Source organism: Leopardus geoffroyi, chromosome E3 (genome assembly GCF_018350155.1).
Source record: "Leopardus geoffroyi isolate Oge1 chromosome E3, O.geoffroyi_Oge1_pat1.0, whole genome shotgun sequence".
In the NCBI taxonomy this organism is placed as follows: Eukaryota; Metazoa; Chordata; class Mammalia; order Carnivora; family Felidae; genus Leopardus; species Leopardus geoffroyi.
Window position 1 is genome coordinate 29,512,351 of NC_059340.1, and position 18,334 is coordinate 29,530,684.

An 18,334-nucleotide genomic window follows, 5' to 3' on the forward strand; every position below is an offset into this window, starting at 1 on the left:
TTTTCAAAATTGCTAGCCACCACCCGCTAGGCTGATTTCACAACTCATCAGTGGTTTTGACTGTCAGTTTAACAACCACACTGGTATAGATGTTAAAGAAAAAAATGGAGGATACAAGGTGGAAGAAAAGAGCATTAGGGCTGAGTGCTGAGGAAATCCAGCAATTAAACATAGGATAGAGGAAGAAGGATGAAGAAGAGACAGTCAGACAGAGAACACAGCCAAGAGACTTTGATCTCGGGAAGCAAGGGAAGTGTCGATTTCAAAAAAGAAGTGATTGGGGCGCCTGGGTGGCGCAGTCGGTTAAGCGTCCGACTTCAGCTCAGGTCACGATCTTGCGGTCCGTTAGTTCGAGCCCCGCGTCGGGCTCTGGGCTGATGGCTCAGAGCCTGGAGCCTGCTTCCGATTCTGTGTCTCCTTCTCTCTCTGCCCCTCCCCCCTTCATGCTCTGTCTCTCTCTGTCTCAAAAATAAATAAACGTTAAAAAAAATTAAAACAAAAAAAAGAAGTGATTATCTGGATCTAATGCAGCTGAGACATCATGTAAGCTGGATGGAGATGACTTTAGTGAGATTTGTTTGGGTGGAATGAAGGCACTGAAACCACATTGAGATGAGTCGGTGGAATGTGCGTGATGAAAATTGAGACCATAAGTGTAACTGGAGGGAGCTATGGATGGGCTCCACTGAGGAGTCTTTGTCTGCCTGGTTTGGGTGTGCTTTTTTTTTTTTTTTTTTTTTTTTTTTTTTTATGTGAAAACCACAAGAGTGTTTAAAGAACACTAAAAGGCAAGTATAACCTGAATTTTACAGATGAGTAAACTAAAACAGCGCAAAGTCAAGCAACTGGCCCAAGTAGCTTTTCAGTTTGAAGAGCTCAGATTTACTTGGATCTACAATCTGAGCTCTGACAGTGTGCTATTCTAAAAACCAAGAAAAAGCTAGCCCATGGGTAATCCAACAGTTGTACCTGTGATTTACAAGTCTGCAGTTGAAGGAATACTTTTAAAGTCTTTGGTAGGCGTTGGGCATCTTTTCATGTGCCTGTTGGCCATCTGGATGTCTTCTTTAGAGAAGTGTCTATTCATGTTTCCTGCCCATTTCTTCACTGGATTATTTGTTTTTTCAGGTGTGGACTTTGGTGAGCTCTTTATAGATTTTGGATACTAGCCCTTTGTCCAATATGTCAGTTGCAAATATCTTTTCCCATTCCATTGGCTGCCTTTTAGTTTTGTTGATTGTTTCCTTTGCTGTGCAGAAGCTTTTTATCTTCATGAGGTCCCAATAGTTCATTTTTGCTTTTAATTCCATTGCCCTTGGGGATGTGTCAAGTAAGAAATTGCTGCGGCTGAGGTCAGAGAGGTTTTTTCCTGCTTTCTCCTCTAGGGTTTTGACAGTTTCCTATCTCACATTCAGGTCCTTTATCCATTTTGAGTTTGTTTTTGCGAATGGTGTAAGAAAGTGGTCTAGTTTCATCCTTCTGCATGTTGTTGTCCAGTTCTCCCAGCACCATTTGTTAAAGAGACTGTCTTTTTTCCATTGGATATTCTTTCCTGCTTTGTCAAAGATTAGTTGGCCATACTTTTGTGGATCAAAACCATACTCAGAGATCACCTCACGCCAGTCAGAGTGCCTAAAATGAACAAATCAGGAGACTATAGATGCTGGAGAGGATGTAGAGAAACAGGAACCCTCTTGCATTGTTGGTGAGAATGCAAACTGGTGCAGCTGCTCTGGAAAACAGTGTGGAGGTTCCTCAAAAAATTAAAAATAGACCTACCCTATGACCCAGCAATAGCACTGCTAGGAATTAACCCAAGGGATACAGGAGTGCTGATGCATAGGGACACTTGTACCCCAATGTTTATAGCAGCACTCTCAACAATAGCCAAATTATGGAAAGAGCCTAAATGTCCATCCACTGACAAATGGATAAAGAAATTGTGGTTTATATATACAATGGAATACTACGTGGTAATGAGAAAGAATGAAATATGGCCCTTTGTAGCAACATGGATGGAACTGGAGAGTGTGATGCTAAGTGAAATAAGCCATACAGAGAAAGACAGATACCATATGTTTTCACTCTTATATGGATCCTGAGAAACTTAACAGAAGGCTATGGGGGAGGGGGGAAAAAAAGAGGTTAGAGTGGGAGAGAGCCAAAGCATAAGAGACTCTTAAAAACTAAGAACAAACTGAGGGTTGAAGGGGGTTGGGAGGGAGGGGTGGGTGGGTGATGGGTATTGAGGAGGGCACCTTTTGGGATGAGCACTGGGTGTTGTATGGAAACCAATTTGACAATAAATTTCATATTAAAAAAATAAAGTCTTTGGTAGGCTTCTTGGGAGGAAAACGTGATTATTCATGATCTGAGATTTGTGAACAGCAAGAAATCCATCTGCTTTTAAATCAGGTGGGGCTCTGGTCCATACAACATGTTTATGGAGGAAAATCACTAACCTACAAAATATCAACATTAGGATCTTCTAAAAATAAATAGAAAACCCACATTGATGGACATTCTATAAAGTATCTGTCCTGTACTCATATCTGTTGTGAGACACACAAATAGTCCTTCTGTTGGAAGAACTATTCAAGAGCACACTATTCTAGAATTTCTATCAAGACTTATCTGGGAAAAAGTGTCAAAATATGAATAGAGTCTATTGATTAGAAAGTCATACCATCAAGTTATTTAGAGACGAAAGGACATCATCTGCAACAAATTGCAAAATGATTCAGGGGCAAACTATGTGTGTTCATATTTATTTATTCACTTAGAGAGAACAATATAGCAAATGTGGTGAAATATTAACATACAGGGAATCGGGAAGAGTTTGAGAGAATTCTTTATCCTTTTCTTGCAACTTTCCTACAATTCTGAAATTATGTCAAAACAAAAAGAAAAACGAGAGGGTGGTAAGAAATCGTATCTTGGCAAACTTCCTTGGATATAAAAATATATGTGGCATAGGAAAATTCACAGCTTTTCTCATTTAGGTCAGAATTAATGTAAAGTCAAGAATGTTAGTGTCTGCTAACAACACAAAAAAAAAAGAAAACCAGGTACCATGTGCCTTTTGACGAAGAGAACAACAATCATCTCTGAATAAGTCCCCAGAACTTCAGACCTAAACCTGATTAAGCCTAGATCCAACCGCCAATTTGCAGGAAATATAGAAAACAGAGGGAAATTCAGACTAAGGAAAATTCTACAACAGTAACATGATGTCTTCAACAGATCAATTGTAAAGGAAAAAAAGATATAGGAATACCTATAGATTAAAAGAGAATACGTGTGTGTGTGTGTGTGTGTGTGTGTGTGTGTGTGTGTGTGTGTATAGAGAGAGAGAGAGAGAGAGACTGTATATTAAGAGACTATATATATTGTTTATTTTTGAGAGGGGGAGGGGCAGAGAGAGGGAGACAGAGGATCCAAGGAGAGCTCTGTGCTGGACACGGGGCTCGAACTCACGAACCAGGAGATCGTGACCTGAGCCGAGGTCAGATGCTTAACCGACTGAGCCACCCAGGAGCCCCTAGATATATTTTTATAGTGTTTATGGATGCATGTTTGGGTGATAAAACCGCAAAGGAATGATTAGGACATGATTACTGTAAAGATCAGAAAGTGGTTATTTTTTCTTGGGGTGAGGGAGCTGGGATTGTTTGGGGCAGGGCTTATGGGATGTCTGAGAAGGTTCCTCTCATGGAGGGGATGGTGATGATAGGGTGTTAGTTGGGGACAATTCATTTAAGCTGTTTCCTATATTTTCACAACAAAATTTGTCTTTGCTGCTTTTGTTTCATTTTGTTTTGAGCTACGTTGGTGAACTTAGTGAAACTAATGAAACAAGGTAGGTTACAAATCGTCTCAGTGTTGCCACCTTAAGTCTCCTTGAGGAACCGCAGACTTCTCTCCGAAATTGCCGGGTGAGATTTAAAAAATGATTGAAATCAATTTTTGTTTTTTTCCAGGTAATTGACTTAACTTCAATTCATGAGAGAAATGCACGCAAATGGCAAATATCCAGAGAGTGTAGAAGAATAGAAAATGGGATATTGCCAATTTCTTTTCCCTCGTCTGTAACCCCCCTACTCCCATTCTGTAGAAGCTTTTACCTTCTACTTTGTAAAAAATATCGTTGTGTCTGTTCCTTAATTTAGAAAGAACCTATTGTTTCCTTACTCTAAAAAAATGATAAATTTATTGCCATTTGCACCAGCTCTCCTATCCTCTCCACTTCCTGATTTTTGTTACTTAATTTTATTTCTTCTAGAAATAAAAGCGAACACCCTTTATGCCTTAAAATATTACACTTAAAACTTTGAATCTTGACTTTGCCATTTCAGAGAGTCTTTACTTAGTGTGAAATGAAGTTGAGGACATTGGTGATTCCACTTACATTCCTACTCACCTTGCCTCTTCCCTCCCACTTTTTGGTAATTTACTAATTTTCCGTCACCCTGGTGAATGATAAATACATCTTCCATATATATCCCTTGGTTCATTCAAAAAGTTAAAGGTTACTTTACAGTGTCACCATGGAAATGGCATCCCTCAAAAGAGTTCCTTTTTTAGCTCGTGGTGTTTCAGATTGATAATTCTGCTATTCTCATTTCATTTCCTGAAATTCAGGGTCGGCTTGTGAAAAGTTGTTAAACAACATGCTAAATGTGAAATGTCAATCCTCACTCTAAACTTTCCCTGTTCAGAGCATCAAATGAAGAATTCATTGGGTTATAGCGGCTTTCTGATTTTGGTAGTCCATTGAACAAGGGAGTTTGAAAGTTGTTGTATACTGATAACGATTGTCTGCCCATGTCCTGCCTGAAATAGCATGATTGTTTATGAAGGGTATCTTTAATAAAGCTGGATACAGTTTGGCTTGGGGAAAAAAAAAGCTAAAGGTTAAAAGCAACATATACAATACGTTTATGTAAATATCAATCGGGACACAACAAAAATCATGTGAATAGACTCAAAGGGGAAAAATAACCACAAACTTCTTTTATTTGGTTTGCTTTTTGCCTATTTCAAGAAAAGGTCTGTATTGGCACATATAAGCCAAATGTTCTCACAATGAGTGGTTTCATGTTTTGTTTTCCTACAATATTTTTCTCAGATGTCTGTACTAGCTCATAGAATGCTACATTTACATAGCTGTCCATCCACAAGCAAAATGGTTTTCACTTATTTTGCTGTGTGTGTGTGTGTGTGTGTGTGTGTGTGTGACAGATGAGTATAAAATGAAAGCTATGAACATTTTCCCCAAATGTACTCATAATACAAAATTTTGGATATAGTTTCAGGAGTTTTACGGGCCTCCCCCTGGGTCACAAAGTAAAAACCTCTGTTCTAAACAATGTATCCTTAAAGGCAGGGATCTGGTCTTATTTTTGTATTTCTAGCATCTGACTGTCCAAGATGGCAGCCAATACATATATTTGGATAAATATTAAATGAACCAATTATTCCCAGTTTTTCATGAGGGAATAATTTTCATGTTTTAAGTTTACTTTTATTTTTTTTTCAACGTTTTATTTATTTTTGGGACAGAGAGAGACAGAGCATGAACGGGGGAGGGGCAGAGAGAGAGGGAGACACAGAATCGGAAACAGGCTCCAGGCTCTGAGCCATCAGCCCAGAGCCTGACGCGGGGCTCGAACTCACGGACCGCGAGATCGTGACCTGGCTGAAGTCGGACGCTTAACCGACTGCGCCACCCAGGCGCCCCATGTTTACTTTTAAAGTAGAAGAGGTTAGGGGCACCTGGCTGGCTCAGTTGGTAGGGCATGTGCCTCTTGATCTTGGGGTCGTAAGTTCCAGCCCCACATTGGGTTTGGAAATTACTTGAAAATAAAATCTTAAATAAAATAGAAGAGGTTAATTTCATCTGTCTAGTTTTTGTTTGGTAGAATCTACTTTGTGACATAATCCAAAGATACTTGGAGGTGGTTTTAAAAAGTAAGATTTTGCGGGGAGCCTGGCTGGCTCAGTTAGTGGAGCGTGTGACTCTTGATCTAGGGGTCCTGAGATCGAGTCACACTTTGGTATAGAGATTACTTACAAATAAAATATCTTTCAAAAAATATGAATATTTAATGATATCCTTGCTGATATGTTCAGGGGTGAAATATATCGATGTCTGCAATTTTGAAATGTATCAAAACAGAAGACATATTGGTGAACAGACAGATGCTTATGTAATAGAGCAAATATAGGGAATTGTTCATTGTAAAATCTAGAAAGTGGGCATGTGGGTGTCCATTTCACTTTCAACTTTTTCTAAATGTTTGAAATTTTTCACAAGTCGGAAAAAGTGATTTGCTTAAGCAGAGGTACATTCAATGTTAGATCTTGTAAGGCATAAATAGACATAAGTCTTTCTTCTGTTTGCAGAACTCTGGGGAATCTGAATAGTTCCCGGGGTACACTCTGAACTGGCACGCAAAGGTTCTTTTGGTAGAAAACAATTTTATTAACATACCTGGGCAATTTACCAAATACAAGTTAGAGAGCGCAAAACATGTAATTACCGCGCTGAAAATGTGACCCAGTCATTTACGCAGATTTCAGAAGAGATGCGCACAAAAGAGGAGATAAAAGGAATGGTTTTGTGGTTGTAACGTCATTTTGGTCTTTGCTGAAGTGTTCTCTGACTGCAAACGTGGTACACTAGTCTATTTCAGTATTCCTCAGTAGAAGAATAAGCAAATGTATGCCCTCTCCCATTCCTTAGAAACACATGATTCTACAGCAGGGCTGGAAGCGGTTACGGAGGCAGTGTGTGTGGTGGACAGGCGCTGCGGTCACGGTGCTTGGGTCTGGATCCTACCTAGACTGGCACCGGGATATGGATAACCATCTCTCCATCATAGAGCTGTTGTGCCATAAAGTGGAACAGCAGCAGCTGACCTATTATTATCACCTGCCAAATCATAATTATGGCTTGACATAATGAAAGAAGCCGGACCGGTTGTTTCAAAGTCTTTTCCATCTGGAATTCCGCGGTGAAACAAATACCCCAGCTCGCATCAGCACCGCTTTTAAACACCCGCGATCACTTGGGAACCTCTTACCTGAACCCCCGCAAACCCCTCGGCACCTAGTAAACTGGCCATCCTGCGCATGTGCGGGGGTGCTCGCTAGCCCCGCCCCTCTGTGGTGCATGGCCTGTTCCATTCCTGAGGGATGTTGACGGTGCGGAAAACTTGGAAGACTAGGACAGGGAAGTACAGGTGCGTGAGCAGTATTTCCAGCCTCTCAGTGCAAGAGTGGTCACTTGTGGTTATTATATGTTTACCCCGACGCCTGCGACGGGCTTGTGAAAGTTTGCAGCGGCTGCGCCGTGCCTCCCCCCCCCCCCCCTCACCTGGGCACGTTAGGGCTGGCCGGCGGGACGGCCAGGTACGGAAGCCTAGAGGGCCCCGCCCACTCCGAGGGGCCCCGCCCCGCCTCCCTGAGACCCGCAGATTTCCCACCCCGCGGCGACGCCTGGCTGCTCCTCCCCGTCTCCGCCCCGCCGGCCGCGGCCGCGGGGGACGTCAGCGCTGCCAGCGTGGAAACCGCGGCGCGGCGCGGGAGGCGGAAGTAGCGCCCGGACCGCGGGGCCTTTATTGGGCTCCGCCGGCCGCCTCAGCCATGGACGCGTCCCTGGAGAAGGTCTGTACTCGGGCTGGGGGGCGGCCCTGCGGCAAGAGGCCTCCGCCTCCGAGGCGACTGTTTCCCGGTCGCGAGCTGCCATTGTGACCGGGGAGGGGCCCGGGGGCTAACTGGCCCTGACCGAGGGGGCCTGGCCGCGAGGGCGTCCGGCCGGGCGCTCGCTGCTGAGGCCTGGTCACGTCACGGGGCCGGGAATCCTTCGGGTGTCCGTGGGCCGAGAGGGACTGGGCCGGTTCTGCCGGGAGCCCATTGCGGGGGCCGCGGGCCCGACCTTGGGGCCTGCCTGAGCTCGGCTCACCCTTTCGGCTGACGGAGCTAACGACTTGCGGCCCCAGAAGAGCCTGGACAGCAGCCCCGGTTGTTTCAGAGCCGACTGCAAGCCTGTGGGTTTCCTGTGGTCTCCAAGTTAGGGCGGGGGGGATTGTTGAAGCAGTGGGTTTTCCAACTTCAGCGTGACTAGGAATCACCTGGGGCCCTTGGTAAACACCCACATTTTCGGCCCTCGGGTGGGGAACCTCGTGGGGGCGGGACGGGGATCTGCTTGTTTAACAAGTTCCCCCACGTGATTCTGGTGCTGTAGTTTGTGAAGACCCCTGAGGTCAGGAAGGGGTGGGCCTTCTGCGGATCGTGAATTGCTTTGGGGGATTGCTGCCCTTCCGCAACTTGTGACTCCCCCCTTTTCGTGCCCGGGGGAGACGCTCGCGGCGATCTGAAATCCACTGGTAGCAGCCCTTTCCTCTAGTTTGTCTTGGGGAAGCAAGCAGCGTGATGATGCACCTGGCCGATTGCTCTGGCAAGGGAAATGGATTCTAATTGTCCCGGATTTAGGGCTCGTAAATGAGAACCATTGCTTGGATCCCTCTTTGGATACCTATCTGCAGAACCTGACATTTTGCCCGCCCTCAAAGTCCTTCTCCCTCTTCAAGCTTGGGAGTCTGCCTGTGCAGATCCAATTTTTTTTGCACATGTAGAATTCTGGAGCAATGCTAGGGTTTTAAGACTGCTTTATTTTAATTTTGAACCGGTAGCAATAACACTTGGTCATTTTTCAGTGCGGCAGTCCCTGTAGATTTGTTCCCTTGTCACTGGAAAGTTGAAGGGATGATGGTGTCTTCATGGGCGCACAGTAACGACACCCCGGGTCATTTCTCATAAATTGGGCGGAAGGCAGTCAAGAAGAGAAAAAGATTGTATGTGTTGAGCGTTACATGTTTATTGGGGAGGAATGAAGTCTTTCCAGGCTTTTGATTAGTACAGTGTCTACCTTGTGGTACTGCGAGTTCCAGGCCAGATCAGTGATTCTCAAGCACGGTGCAGTTTTGCTCCCCATGGGACATTCGGCAGCTTGTCTGGAGACGTTTCTGATTGTCACAACTAGTGGGTAGGCAGGTGCGACTGGTGCCTACTGGGTAGAGGCCAGGGACGCTGCTAAACATCCTGGAGTGCACAGGACAGCCTCCACGGCAGAGAATTCTCTGCTTTAAATGTTAGTAGTGCTGAGCCTGAGAATTCCTGCTCTAGATCATATGTGTGACACCCATAGCTGAATATAAAATGATGCTAAGATTATCTCTTCAGTGTTGTTTCCTGTCCAGTTTCATAAGACAGGATGGCTCTGTGTCTTTTCAGTTAGAAACCTAGAAACTGGAGTGATCCTTCCTCCAAGAATAGTTTTTTATGGGCAAATCTGCAAAAAAGAGTGGGTCGGAATCCTGCTTGAAATACTACTTTTCTGGCATTTGATTAGTAGATTACGCTGGTTTCTCCCTGTAAACCTTAATGGCTGATAAAAGACCTTAACCTCTCCAAATGAAGATCGGAAAAGGTACTGCAACTCCAGAGTGCTTAAGGCTGGAGCATTCGCAAAAATGGCAGTGATCTTTGAGGAATTCAGAATGTGTGGGCCGGAAGTTTCTGCCTGCCTTAGGCCAGTATGGAAATTCTGAATGTAAGTGTTTCAGAACTAGGACTATGTCTTATTTTTATATTCCCTGAAACAGTGGAGGGCCTCATACGTAATGAACAATTTCTGTTCGTGCTAAGAGAGCAGAAAAGAAAAAGAATTCCTATAGTATGAATGTTGAGGATTTTATGTTGAGAAAAATAGTTCGAATCAAAGTAGAAACATTGAATTGCATCCATTATTCCTGTTTCTTTGAGGACTAGACTATTTTGGGTGAAATTCTACGTTGCTAATATAAAAATGAGAACTCTTTGAGCAGTTCTGAATGATCCCATTTAAACCGATCCTTGCATAATTTATACTGGCTGCAGAAACCACAACGTTATTTGATTCCCATTCTCTCATTTCAAGTAATCGCTCTCTCTAGAATGTAGTGTGCTATCATCATTTAGGAGAATCAGACACTGCATTCCCTTTGGTCCAGGTATGATTCTGTACGCTTGCTTTTTCTTTAGATAATATGTAGATGGGAGACCTGCGACAACAGGGCTGTGTTCTTGCTTGCTTTTCTCTCTCAGTACTGTCTGTTGTCTCTGAAATTAGTGAGGTCTCAAGAAACCAGATAGGTCAGTTGAAGGGACAAGGAGTTTAAACTGGAAGAGTAGGTAGGGGAGCCTCAGCCCCCCAATACCGTATGTCCAGCTCATAAGGAACAAGGCCCTTTGCATAGTCGCACAGAGTTTACTTCGGTTAATAGTCAAGTTTAAAAAAAAAAAATGCGACAGGAAGCAATTATTCTGATGCTGTAGGTCTTACTAAGTTAACACACCTACATACATTTTTTTAGCAAAAACTTGCTACTTTTAACTTGTCCCACAGCCCGGACCTTTTTCTGTTGCTTGGAAAAGCTCATTCTTCCTGGGTATTATGTTTAGACAAAGTGTGCTGCGTTTTATTTGCGTTTACTTTAATTCCCACCTTGAGTAAACTGAAAGCAGGGTGTCTCAAACTCAGCACTACTAGCATTCTGGGCTCATTCTCTGTTGTGAGAGGCTGTCCTGTAGAATGTTTATTTTGACAGCATCCCTGGCCTCTACCAGTAGCACGTCCCACAGTGTGGCAGCCGAAGTCTCCAGATGAAGCAGTTGTTCCCTGGGGGTTGGGGGAACTGCCTCTGGTTGAGAACCACTGACTTGGAGAGTCTGGAGCTGTATGTCCAGTACGGTAGCCACTAGTCACGTTGGCCTACTTAAATTTAGATTAATTAAAATAAAATAAAAGCTAAAATTCAGTTCCTCAGTCGGCACATTTGAAGTGCTCAGTCACAGTGTGGCTTGTGGCTGCACTACCTGTCGATGTAGAACATTTCCATGACCACAGACCGTTGTGTTGGACAGCGCTCTAGAGAGGGGCTCGTTTACTTCTCGTAGGTCTAATGCTTGTCTCTAAAAGAGGCAACTTTGACCCTGGGTCTGATCTAAATAATTAAAAACCCAGCCCATTACTTTTTCTTGTACTCATTCTGAGCAAAAGTCGCCCCCTCCCCCTTGGACCTGATTTTGGAAAATTCTTTCATCGTACTGTTTGTAAGTTTACAAGGAGCAGTAGGAGCATGACTGGAACATTCCTGGTTATTAGTGATAAATACTACCAGAATTTCTATTCTGTTTTTCATTTTATTTTTTTTCAACATTTATTTATTTTTGGGACAGAGCATGAACGGGGGAGGGGCAGAGAGAGAGGGAGACACCGAATCGGAAGCAGGCTCCAGGCTCTGAGCCATCAGCCCAGAGCCCGACGCGGGGCTCGAACTCACGGACCGCGAGATCGTGACCTGGCTGAAGTCGGACGCTTAACCGACTGCGCCACCCAGGCGCCCCCTGTTTTTCATTTTAAAATCTCACTAAGGAATCCCTGTTAGCCACGTTTGAAATAACCATTTTCTGTGGTCTGATTTTGTAGATCTTAAATAGAAAAGGCGACAGGAGAGGAGGATAGCCTGTAATTTTAGTACTCATTTAAAGCTGATCCCTGTATCATCATGTGAGGGTTATGCATACAGGTGCATGATGGCTAAAGTGGTAACTGATTATCAAACGTTGGGTGTCAGGGAAAACATGGTACAGAGTTCCTGATCCTAAAAATTTACGGTCCCGGTGATTTTGGATTTATTTAGGATCGTGGAGGTCGTCAGTGCAGAGCTGTAGAGGGTCCCCATTCCAGTGTGGGCTCCACCATATCTAGGATGATGAGTTATAATTATAGATAGGAGTTGCTTGAGTACAATTTTAGCTGTTTTTACTAAAGCAGTAACCTGGTTTGATTTATAATTTTTTATTGAAGGCCAACTATGGTCAGAGCCCAGTGCTGAGAGAAACACAAGGTAAATAAGACACGATCCTCGCAAGAGGTTATGTTCTGGTAGGGGCATACATGTTTACACAAGTCCTTGTATAACAAGGAGGGGTTAAAAAGTATCAAGGAAAAAATGGGGACTGCATGAACTTGAGTGACCAAGAAAGATTTCTGTGGAAGAGATTCTTTAGGTAGAATATTTAGTTCAGAATCCTGGCTTTTCTAGAGTGTTTTAAAAATGTAAATAAAATGTGGATGCTTACTTTATTATATGATTGTGCCTCATATTACTCCTGGTAGAACATAAATTAAGGGAAAGGAAATCTGCTTCATATTTTGAAGTTAGACATCAAAAATATGCTTCCAATCACTTTGAAAATGTCCACAATCTGAAATCGCTCTTTTCTAAGCAATATTCAAAATTAAAATATTATTTTTAATTTATTATTTAATTTTTGTTCTTGCAGTCGTTTTTGCTTTCTTAAATGTTAAGTATTTAGTTGCCTTAAAGTTGGATAGTCCTTGAGGTCTAGCCTGGGATCCCATCCACATTTTATTTCTGTGGAAAATGCATTCTGAGTTTCAAATGACTGAGGGAAGAGTATGCTTTTCCAACACAATCTTCTTCCTATATGCAGAAAAGCAGAAACAGCAAAATAAAGCCTTCACTTTAAAATGCAACTCCATGACACCTGAACATTTAGCTACAGTGAGCTTCTCAGGAGCCTAGTGAGACCGGACATTATAGTAGGTGCAGTCCTATGAATGTAATTTTGTACATGAAAAACAGTTGAGGAGTGACTGGGTGCCTCAGTCAGGTCATGACCTCATGGTTCATGAGATCAAGCCCCACGTTCGGCTCTGCACTGGCAGAGTTAGGATTCTTTCTCTCCCCCTCTCCCTACCCCTCCCCTGCTTGTGCTCTCTCTCACTCAAACTAAATAAATAAACATTAAAAAAAAAAAAAAAAAGAAAGGGGGGCACCTGGGTGGCTCATTTAGTTAAGCATCTGACTTGAGCTCAGGTCATGATCTCACAGTGGGTGAGTTTGAGTCCTGCGTCAGGTGAGCTCATGCCCTGCTTAGGGTGAGCCCCACTTTGGGTGAGCCCCCTCTTCTCTCTCCCCCTCCCTCCCCCTCCCTCCCTCTCTCTTTCTCTCTCTCCCTCCCTCTCCCTTCCCCTCCCTCCCTCTCTCTCTCTCTCTCTCTCTCTCCTCTTCTCTCCATCCCTCCTCCCTCTTTCCCTCCCTCTTTATCTCTGCCCTCATGGGATTCTCTCTCTCTCCCCCCAATCCTTGCTCACTTGCGCCCTCTCTCAAATAAATTAAATTAATTAATATATTTAAAAACCAGTTGAATGTTGGCAGTTTCACACAGTTCAACCTGGAAAGTCCAAAGACACATAGATACAAAGGCTTCAGAATTGATGGGTTCCTTAAGGCCAGCAACATTAATTCTACAAACTTCCAATTCAGTGTAGGACAGAGTGACATTGATGAGGATAATGGGTACCTTTATCTTTCTGATTCCGTCCCCAACAAGTCCTAGGAAAGACTCCCAATAAGAAGCATATCTCAGTGAAAGATTTACATTTTCCAGTGACTATAGCATGCTTTTCTTTAAGCAGTTTTCTTGTGTTCTAGAATAAGTGTGTGATTCCAGATAAACTAGTAAACGTTACAGAAATAGAGCTTGGCTGGTATGCGGTGTTCTTCCATCTGTGTAGTTGTTAGGAAGTATTTATTCATGATACAAAGTCTGAGTGAATTGATTCTTCAGAGTAGTGGTCTCTGGGAATACAGTTTTTGAAACTTAGACTTGGACCCCTACCATTCCCAGCATAGATCTTCCGGCGAGTGATCTGAATGCTCTGTTTTTGTTTCTGTGTTTTAACCCTCATATTGCATACTTCTGTGACAGGTTTGATCTGAAGTTACTAAGGCTGCCTCCTTGTCTCCACCAGGTTTTTACCTCTCGGTCGTGTATTTTTTTTTTTTTTTAATTTTTTTTTTTTTTCAACGTTTATTTTTTTGGGGACAGAGACAGAGCATGAACGGGGGAGGGGCAGAGAGGGAGGGAGACACAGAATCGGAAACAGGCTCCAGGCTCTGAGCCATCAGCCCAGAGCCCGACGCGGGGCTCGAACTCACGGACCGCGAGATCGTGACCTGGCTGAAGTCGGATGCTTAACCGACTGCGCCACCCAGGCACCCCTCGGTCGTGTATTTTTGCCCCTTCTTCTTCCCATATGTTCTCTTCTGCTTCTCTTCTTGATGAATTGGTAAGATTAAGTATTAATGCCCTATGCAATATTTGCATGTCCTTCTTCAACCAGGAATATTATGCTACTTCATGAGCCAGTAATTACAGTGTATCTTCATGTGCTCCCACACACACTCAAGCAGAGAGTCCGAGATAGTTAAAAATAAGATTTTCCAGGGGTATCCAGTTCTTAGAAGACAGACGGTAGTGCCTAGTTCTTAATGAAAAGCTTTTCTTTAAAAATCAGGCACAAGCATTTACAGATGTAGAAATTGAGGTTTGCGGGGCACTCTATCAACTTCCCAGAAGTTCCCTGTCATTTTCTCTTGACATTGACCTGAGAGGAGCAGGTGCTGCTGTGTTCTGGGTGCTTCTCAGAGATGTGTTGCATTTGGGGTCCTTGAGGAACTGGTGCTGGGTAGCAGGCACTGTTTCTGTTTTCACCGGGGAGGAAAATCAATGATTTTGAGAGAGCTGACAGTTGCACGATTATCACTCTCTGGGATTAACATTGTTTAGGAAGATGTGGAAGGCCACAGTAGTTGGTATGTAAGAAACACAGCATTTTGAAGGTTTCTCTGATCGCTGTGATCTGTTGGAGAAACGTGGTGATTTTTATGTCTAACGCGTGTGTTGTAAATCGGCATTTGACGACGCCACAGTCTTCTGTCCAGTATGAGCAGCTGGTGCTCTCGTGTGCCTCAGTTTTTCTTTGTTAATAACTCTGATTATGAATGTTCCTCCCCTGAAAAAATTATTGAAACTACAGTATCGTTTACTTGATGAATGTTGTGATGTATACGTTTTAAAATATGTTAGACTGCCTTTTTCCCTCTTTATGGGGGCTGCTCTGTGTTTCCCAAATAGCAGTTATTCATATGCCATTTTTGAATTTTGCCGCTGCACTGTACCACTCACACTATTATTTGCTTACTATTTCTTTTAAGTTGAGTTTAAATCCACTCACCTACCTTTTTTAAATTGAAGGACAGTTTACATGCAGTAAAATTACCCACTTTAATGCTACAGTTTGAGTTTTGGCAGTTATACACCGAGATGGAACCATCAGCATCATCAAGATACAGGACATTTGCATCTCCCTGAGAAGTTCCCTTGTGCCTCTTTACAGTGGATCCCAGATCTGTTTTTTGTTCGCATAATCTGTCCCCACTTTATTTTTAACTTAGATTTTGCTAAGCAGTGGGGTCTATGAATTCAGTTTGAGGTCTTATTTTTTCCCCTAATTCACATGAAAATAAAGATATAATTTTGGTGTCACACTTGGTTCAACTAAAGGAAGTGTATACAAGAGCTTGTTTAAGCATGCTTGAAAGCTGAGAACATTAAAAAAATTTTTTTAAGTCTATTTATTTATTTTGAGAGAGACATGAGTAGGGGATGGGGCAGAGAGAGAGGGAGAGAGAGAGAATCCCAAGCCGGCTCTGCACTGCCAGCTCAGAGCCCAGTGCGGGGCTCAAACTCACTAAACTGTGAGATCATGACCTGGACCAAAACCAAGAGTCGGAAGCTTAACCAACTGAGCCACCCAAGAACCCTGAAAGCTGAGAACATTTTAAAAGTGACTGTAGAGCAATCGTTCCCAAATTTTATGCCCTAAGATTATGATTTTTCTACTGCAGTTTCTACTTTCGGAAGGTTGTTATAAACAACTTTATAGTAAGTAATCTTTATTAACAAACGATTGTTTACCTGATTGTTTATAATTGCCAACATCCATACAGCACGTTGCCTCCTGCAGGTGGGGTGTCAAATCAGTGTCTCTGGTCATGACCACAAGTTGTTGAACAATGAAATCGAACAAAATGATAAATAGAATGTATTCCAAATAACGGTAGGAATAGTACCAGTGCTACTTCATACTGACTTGATAGAATTCTAGCCAAAAGCAAAAATAAGTGATTTTTTTTCATTAATACGTGCAGCCCTATTCCAGATGGATTTAGAATTTCCTACTAGCTTTTTGAAAACTCAAGAATTACTCCCCGACTCCCTTTACTGTTTTCTCTTGCATTTGACTCTTGACTTTTTTCCTTTAACGTTTAAGTTGTGAGAGCTTCAATTGGTGATATTTGTGAACATTACAAGTGCGTTATTTCTTCTTCTGATAGCGACAGGATATTTTAATACTTCACACTGACTGAAAGTGATGAAAATCACCTAGTATAAAAATGGCTCTCAAAAATGCTTCTAAAATGATGAACGGTGGGTCCCGTTTTACACAATGAGCTGTTTCAGTTCCGTGACAGTCACCATACAAACAATTGAGTGGTTCTTCTTAGGAGCCTTGAAATTGCATTAAGCCCTACCACGCATCTAGATTCGATATAATTGAAGCAAAAATAATGAACCCACTTCATTACACAGCAGAATCAGCCGTAGCAGAAATGTAATTCATAAATGTACAGGCTACTGACTAGCAGTCTAATAGCTGTCTCTGAATCCTCAGTAATGAGTATTTAGGTTTCATGATTAGGTATGCATGCTGTGTAAATGCTTCGTTGCTCTGTTTTGGTTTGCTTTTTTAATAGTAGGACTGCTGCGAGCGTCTAAGGCTGAGCGACCCAGGGTGAAAGGAGACTGTACGAGTCCAAGCTCAGATGTCTGAGTTGGCCACCACTCCCTTTCCTAGAAGAGCATTTTTTTTTTTTTACATTTATATTTGAGAGACAGAGTGAGACAAAGTGAGAGAGAGGGAGACACAGCATCCGAAGCAGGCTCCAGGCTCTGAGCCGTCAGTACAGAGCCCGACCCGGGGCTCGAACCCACAGACCGTGAGATCATGACCTGAGCCGAAGTTGGACACTCAACCGACTGAGCCACCCAGGCGTCCCTGGAAAAGCATCTTAAAACACTACATTCATATGTGCTGTTACCTGGACTGTCTTTTAAGGTCAGAAGGAAAGACAATGGAAAGGAAGCAGACTAAAGACCCCTGGCCTCAAAAGGGGGATGATTGGAATCTCTTGGTGATTTTATTAAGAGGGACCTTTTTCCAGTTGTTTCTGGGAAAAGATTTTTAGTCAAGTCACTTGACCCAAGATTTAAATGAGGGAGAATGTATTCAGGTGTGTTTAGAGGCAGGCAAAGAAACCTCTTGTCCCAATACCTGCACTTCAGGGGCACTACTTGCAAATTATATGTTGTCTTTGATTTTACCTTATAACTCAAACAGCCATGGCCACAAACATTTGCGTGGGCTCCACTATGTGGAGCGATGGTGTGAGCGTTTTGGTGAACGTTTTAGTGAAGGCCTGGTTTGCCCGGACTGTCTCAGCTCATCATACCTGTTGTCATGGCTTAATTGCTAATAGTGCTTCCTTTCACTCTTGAAAATGCCCTGGTTTGGATGCTGAGTTTTGGGTCATGTCGTTGAGACTGTGAAATCTTACCAATAGGGAGAGCCTTCTGATACACTTTTTATCTAGGTGAAAACATTAATCACACAAGGATCATCTTTAAGATGCCTTAAGAGGCCTTAGCTCTAATTATGACTTTTGAGTTCAAGGCTTTCTCCAAGTGTGAGTTGGTTTGTTTACTTATTTGATAAAATTGAGAGGTAGTATTGCCTAGTGGTTAAGAGCGCAGGTTCTGGGATAGTACAGGCCCTAAAGCATATGATCTGTGCCTTTGGGTTAGTCAAGAAGTGATGCATTTAGAGTGGTAAGTTAGCATAATGCCTGGAATATAGTAAGCAGTCTGTAACTGTTAGTAATTATTAAGGATCACAGATCTTATTGAGCCCTTTTTCTGTGCTAGACCCTGTGCTTGGGGCTAAGGAATTTAAAAAAAAAAAAAAAAAAAAAAGGACATTCTTCCTAGGAACTTTACACAGAATGCTGTCTTTTCCCTCTCTCCAGATCCTGAAACAATCTCCATCCAGATGCCAAATAATAAATATTTTTATACAACTCAGTGTTTCTCTCACGTAGGTTTGTGTCTGTCTGATGCCTTGCTGTTGTTTATTAACATTTACCACCCAACTGCCGCGTCTGGCACTGTAATAGGTCTTGAGGGTGTGAAATGTTAGTAAGATAACCATGGCTGCTCTCACTGGAAGCGTATGGAGGCATGGTTTTTAGTTTTAAGGGACCAGTTAACAAATACATGTTTTTCTCAGAGCATTCCT

The 18,334-nt window shown here is 42.9% G+C and overlaps 1 protein-coding gene and 1 long non-coding RNA gene across 5 annotated transcripts in view; one reads left to right on the forward strand and one right to left on the reverse strand.

Annotated features, from left to right (window-relative positions):
• Nucleotides 1-7,172: 7,172 nt before the first annotated feature.
• Nucleotides 7,173-18,334, forward strand: part of PDXDC1 (pyridoxal dependent decarboxylase domain containing 1) — a 52,184-nt gene continuing 41,022 nt past the window's right edge. The window contains exon 1 of one of the 4 annotated variants that reach the window (XM_045461294.1): nucleotides 7,173-7,244. Coding sequence is in view for 1 of the 4 variants with exons in the window: in XM_045461292.1 (XP_045317248.1) it covers nucleotides 7,648-7,668 (21 nt within the window). In the remaining 3 variants the exon portion in view is untranslated. Of the gene's footprint in view, nucleotides 7,245-7,443; nucleotides 7,669-8,029; nucleotides 8,052-18,334 lie in introns of those variants that run through there. The other 3 variants (XM_045461292.1, XM_045461293.1, XM_045461295.1) reach the window with 3 other exon arrangements.
• LOC123589339 lies at nucleotides 11,461-18,012 on the reverse strand. The gene is made up of 2 exons (XR_006708263.1): nucleotides 14,137-18,012; nucleotides 11,461-13,896 (listed from the first exon to the last, which is right to left on the reverse strand). It is a non-coding gene; the product is annotated as an uncharacterized LOC123589339 (long non-coding RNA).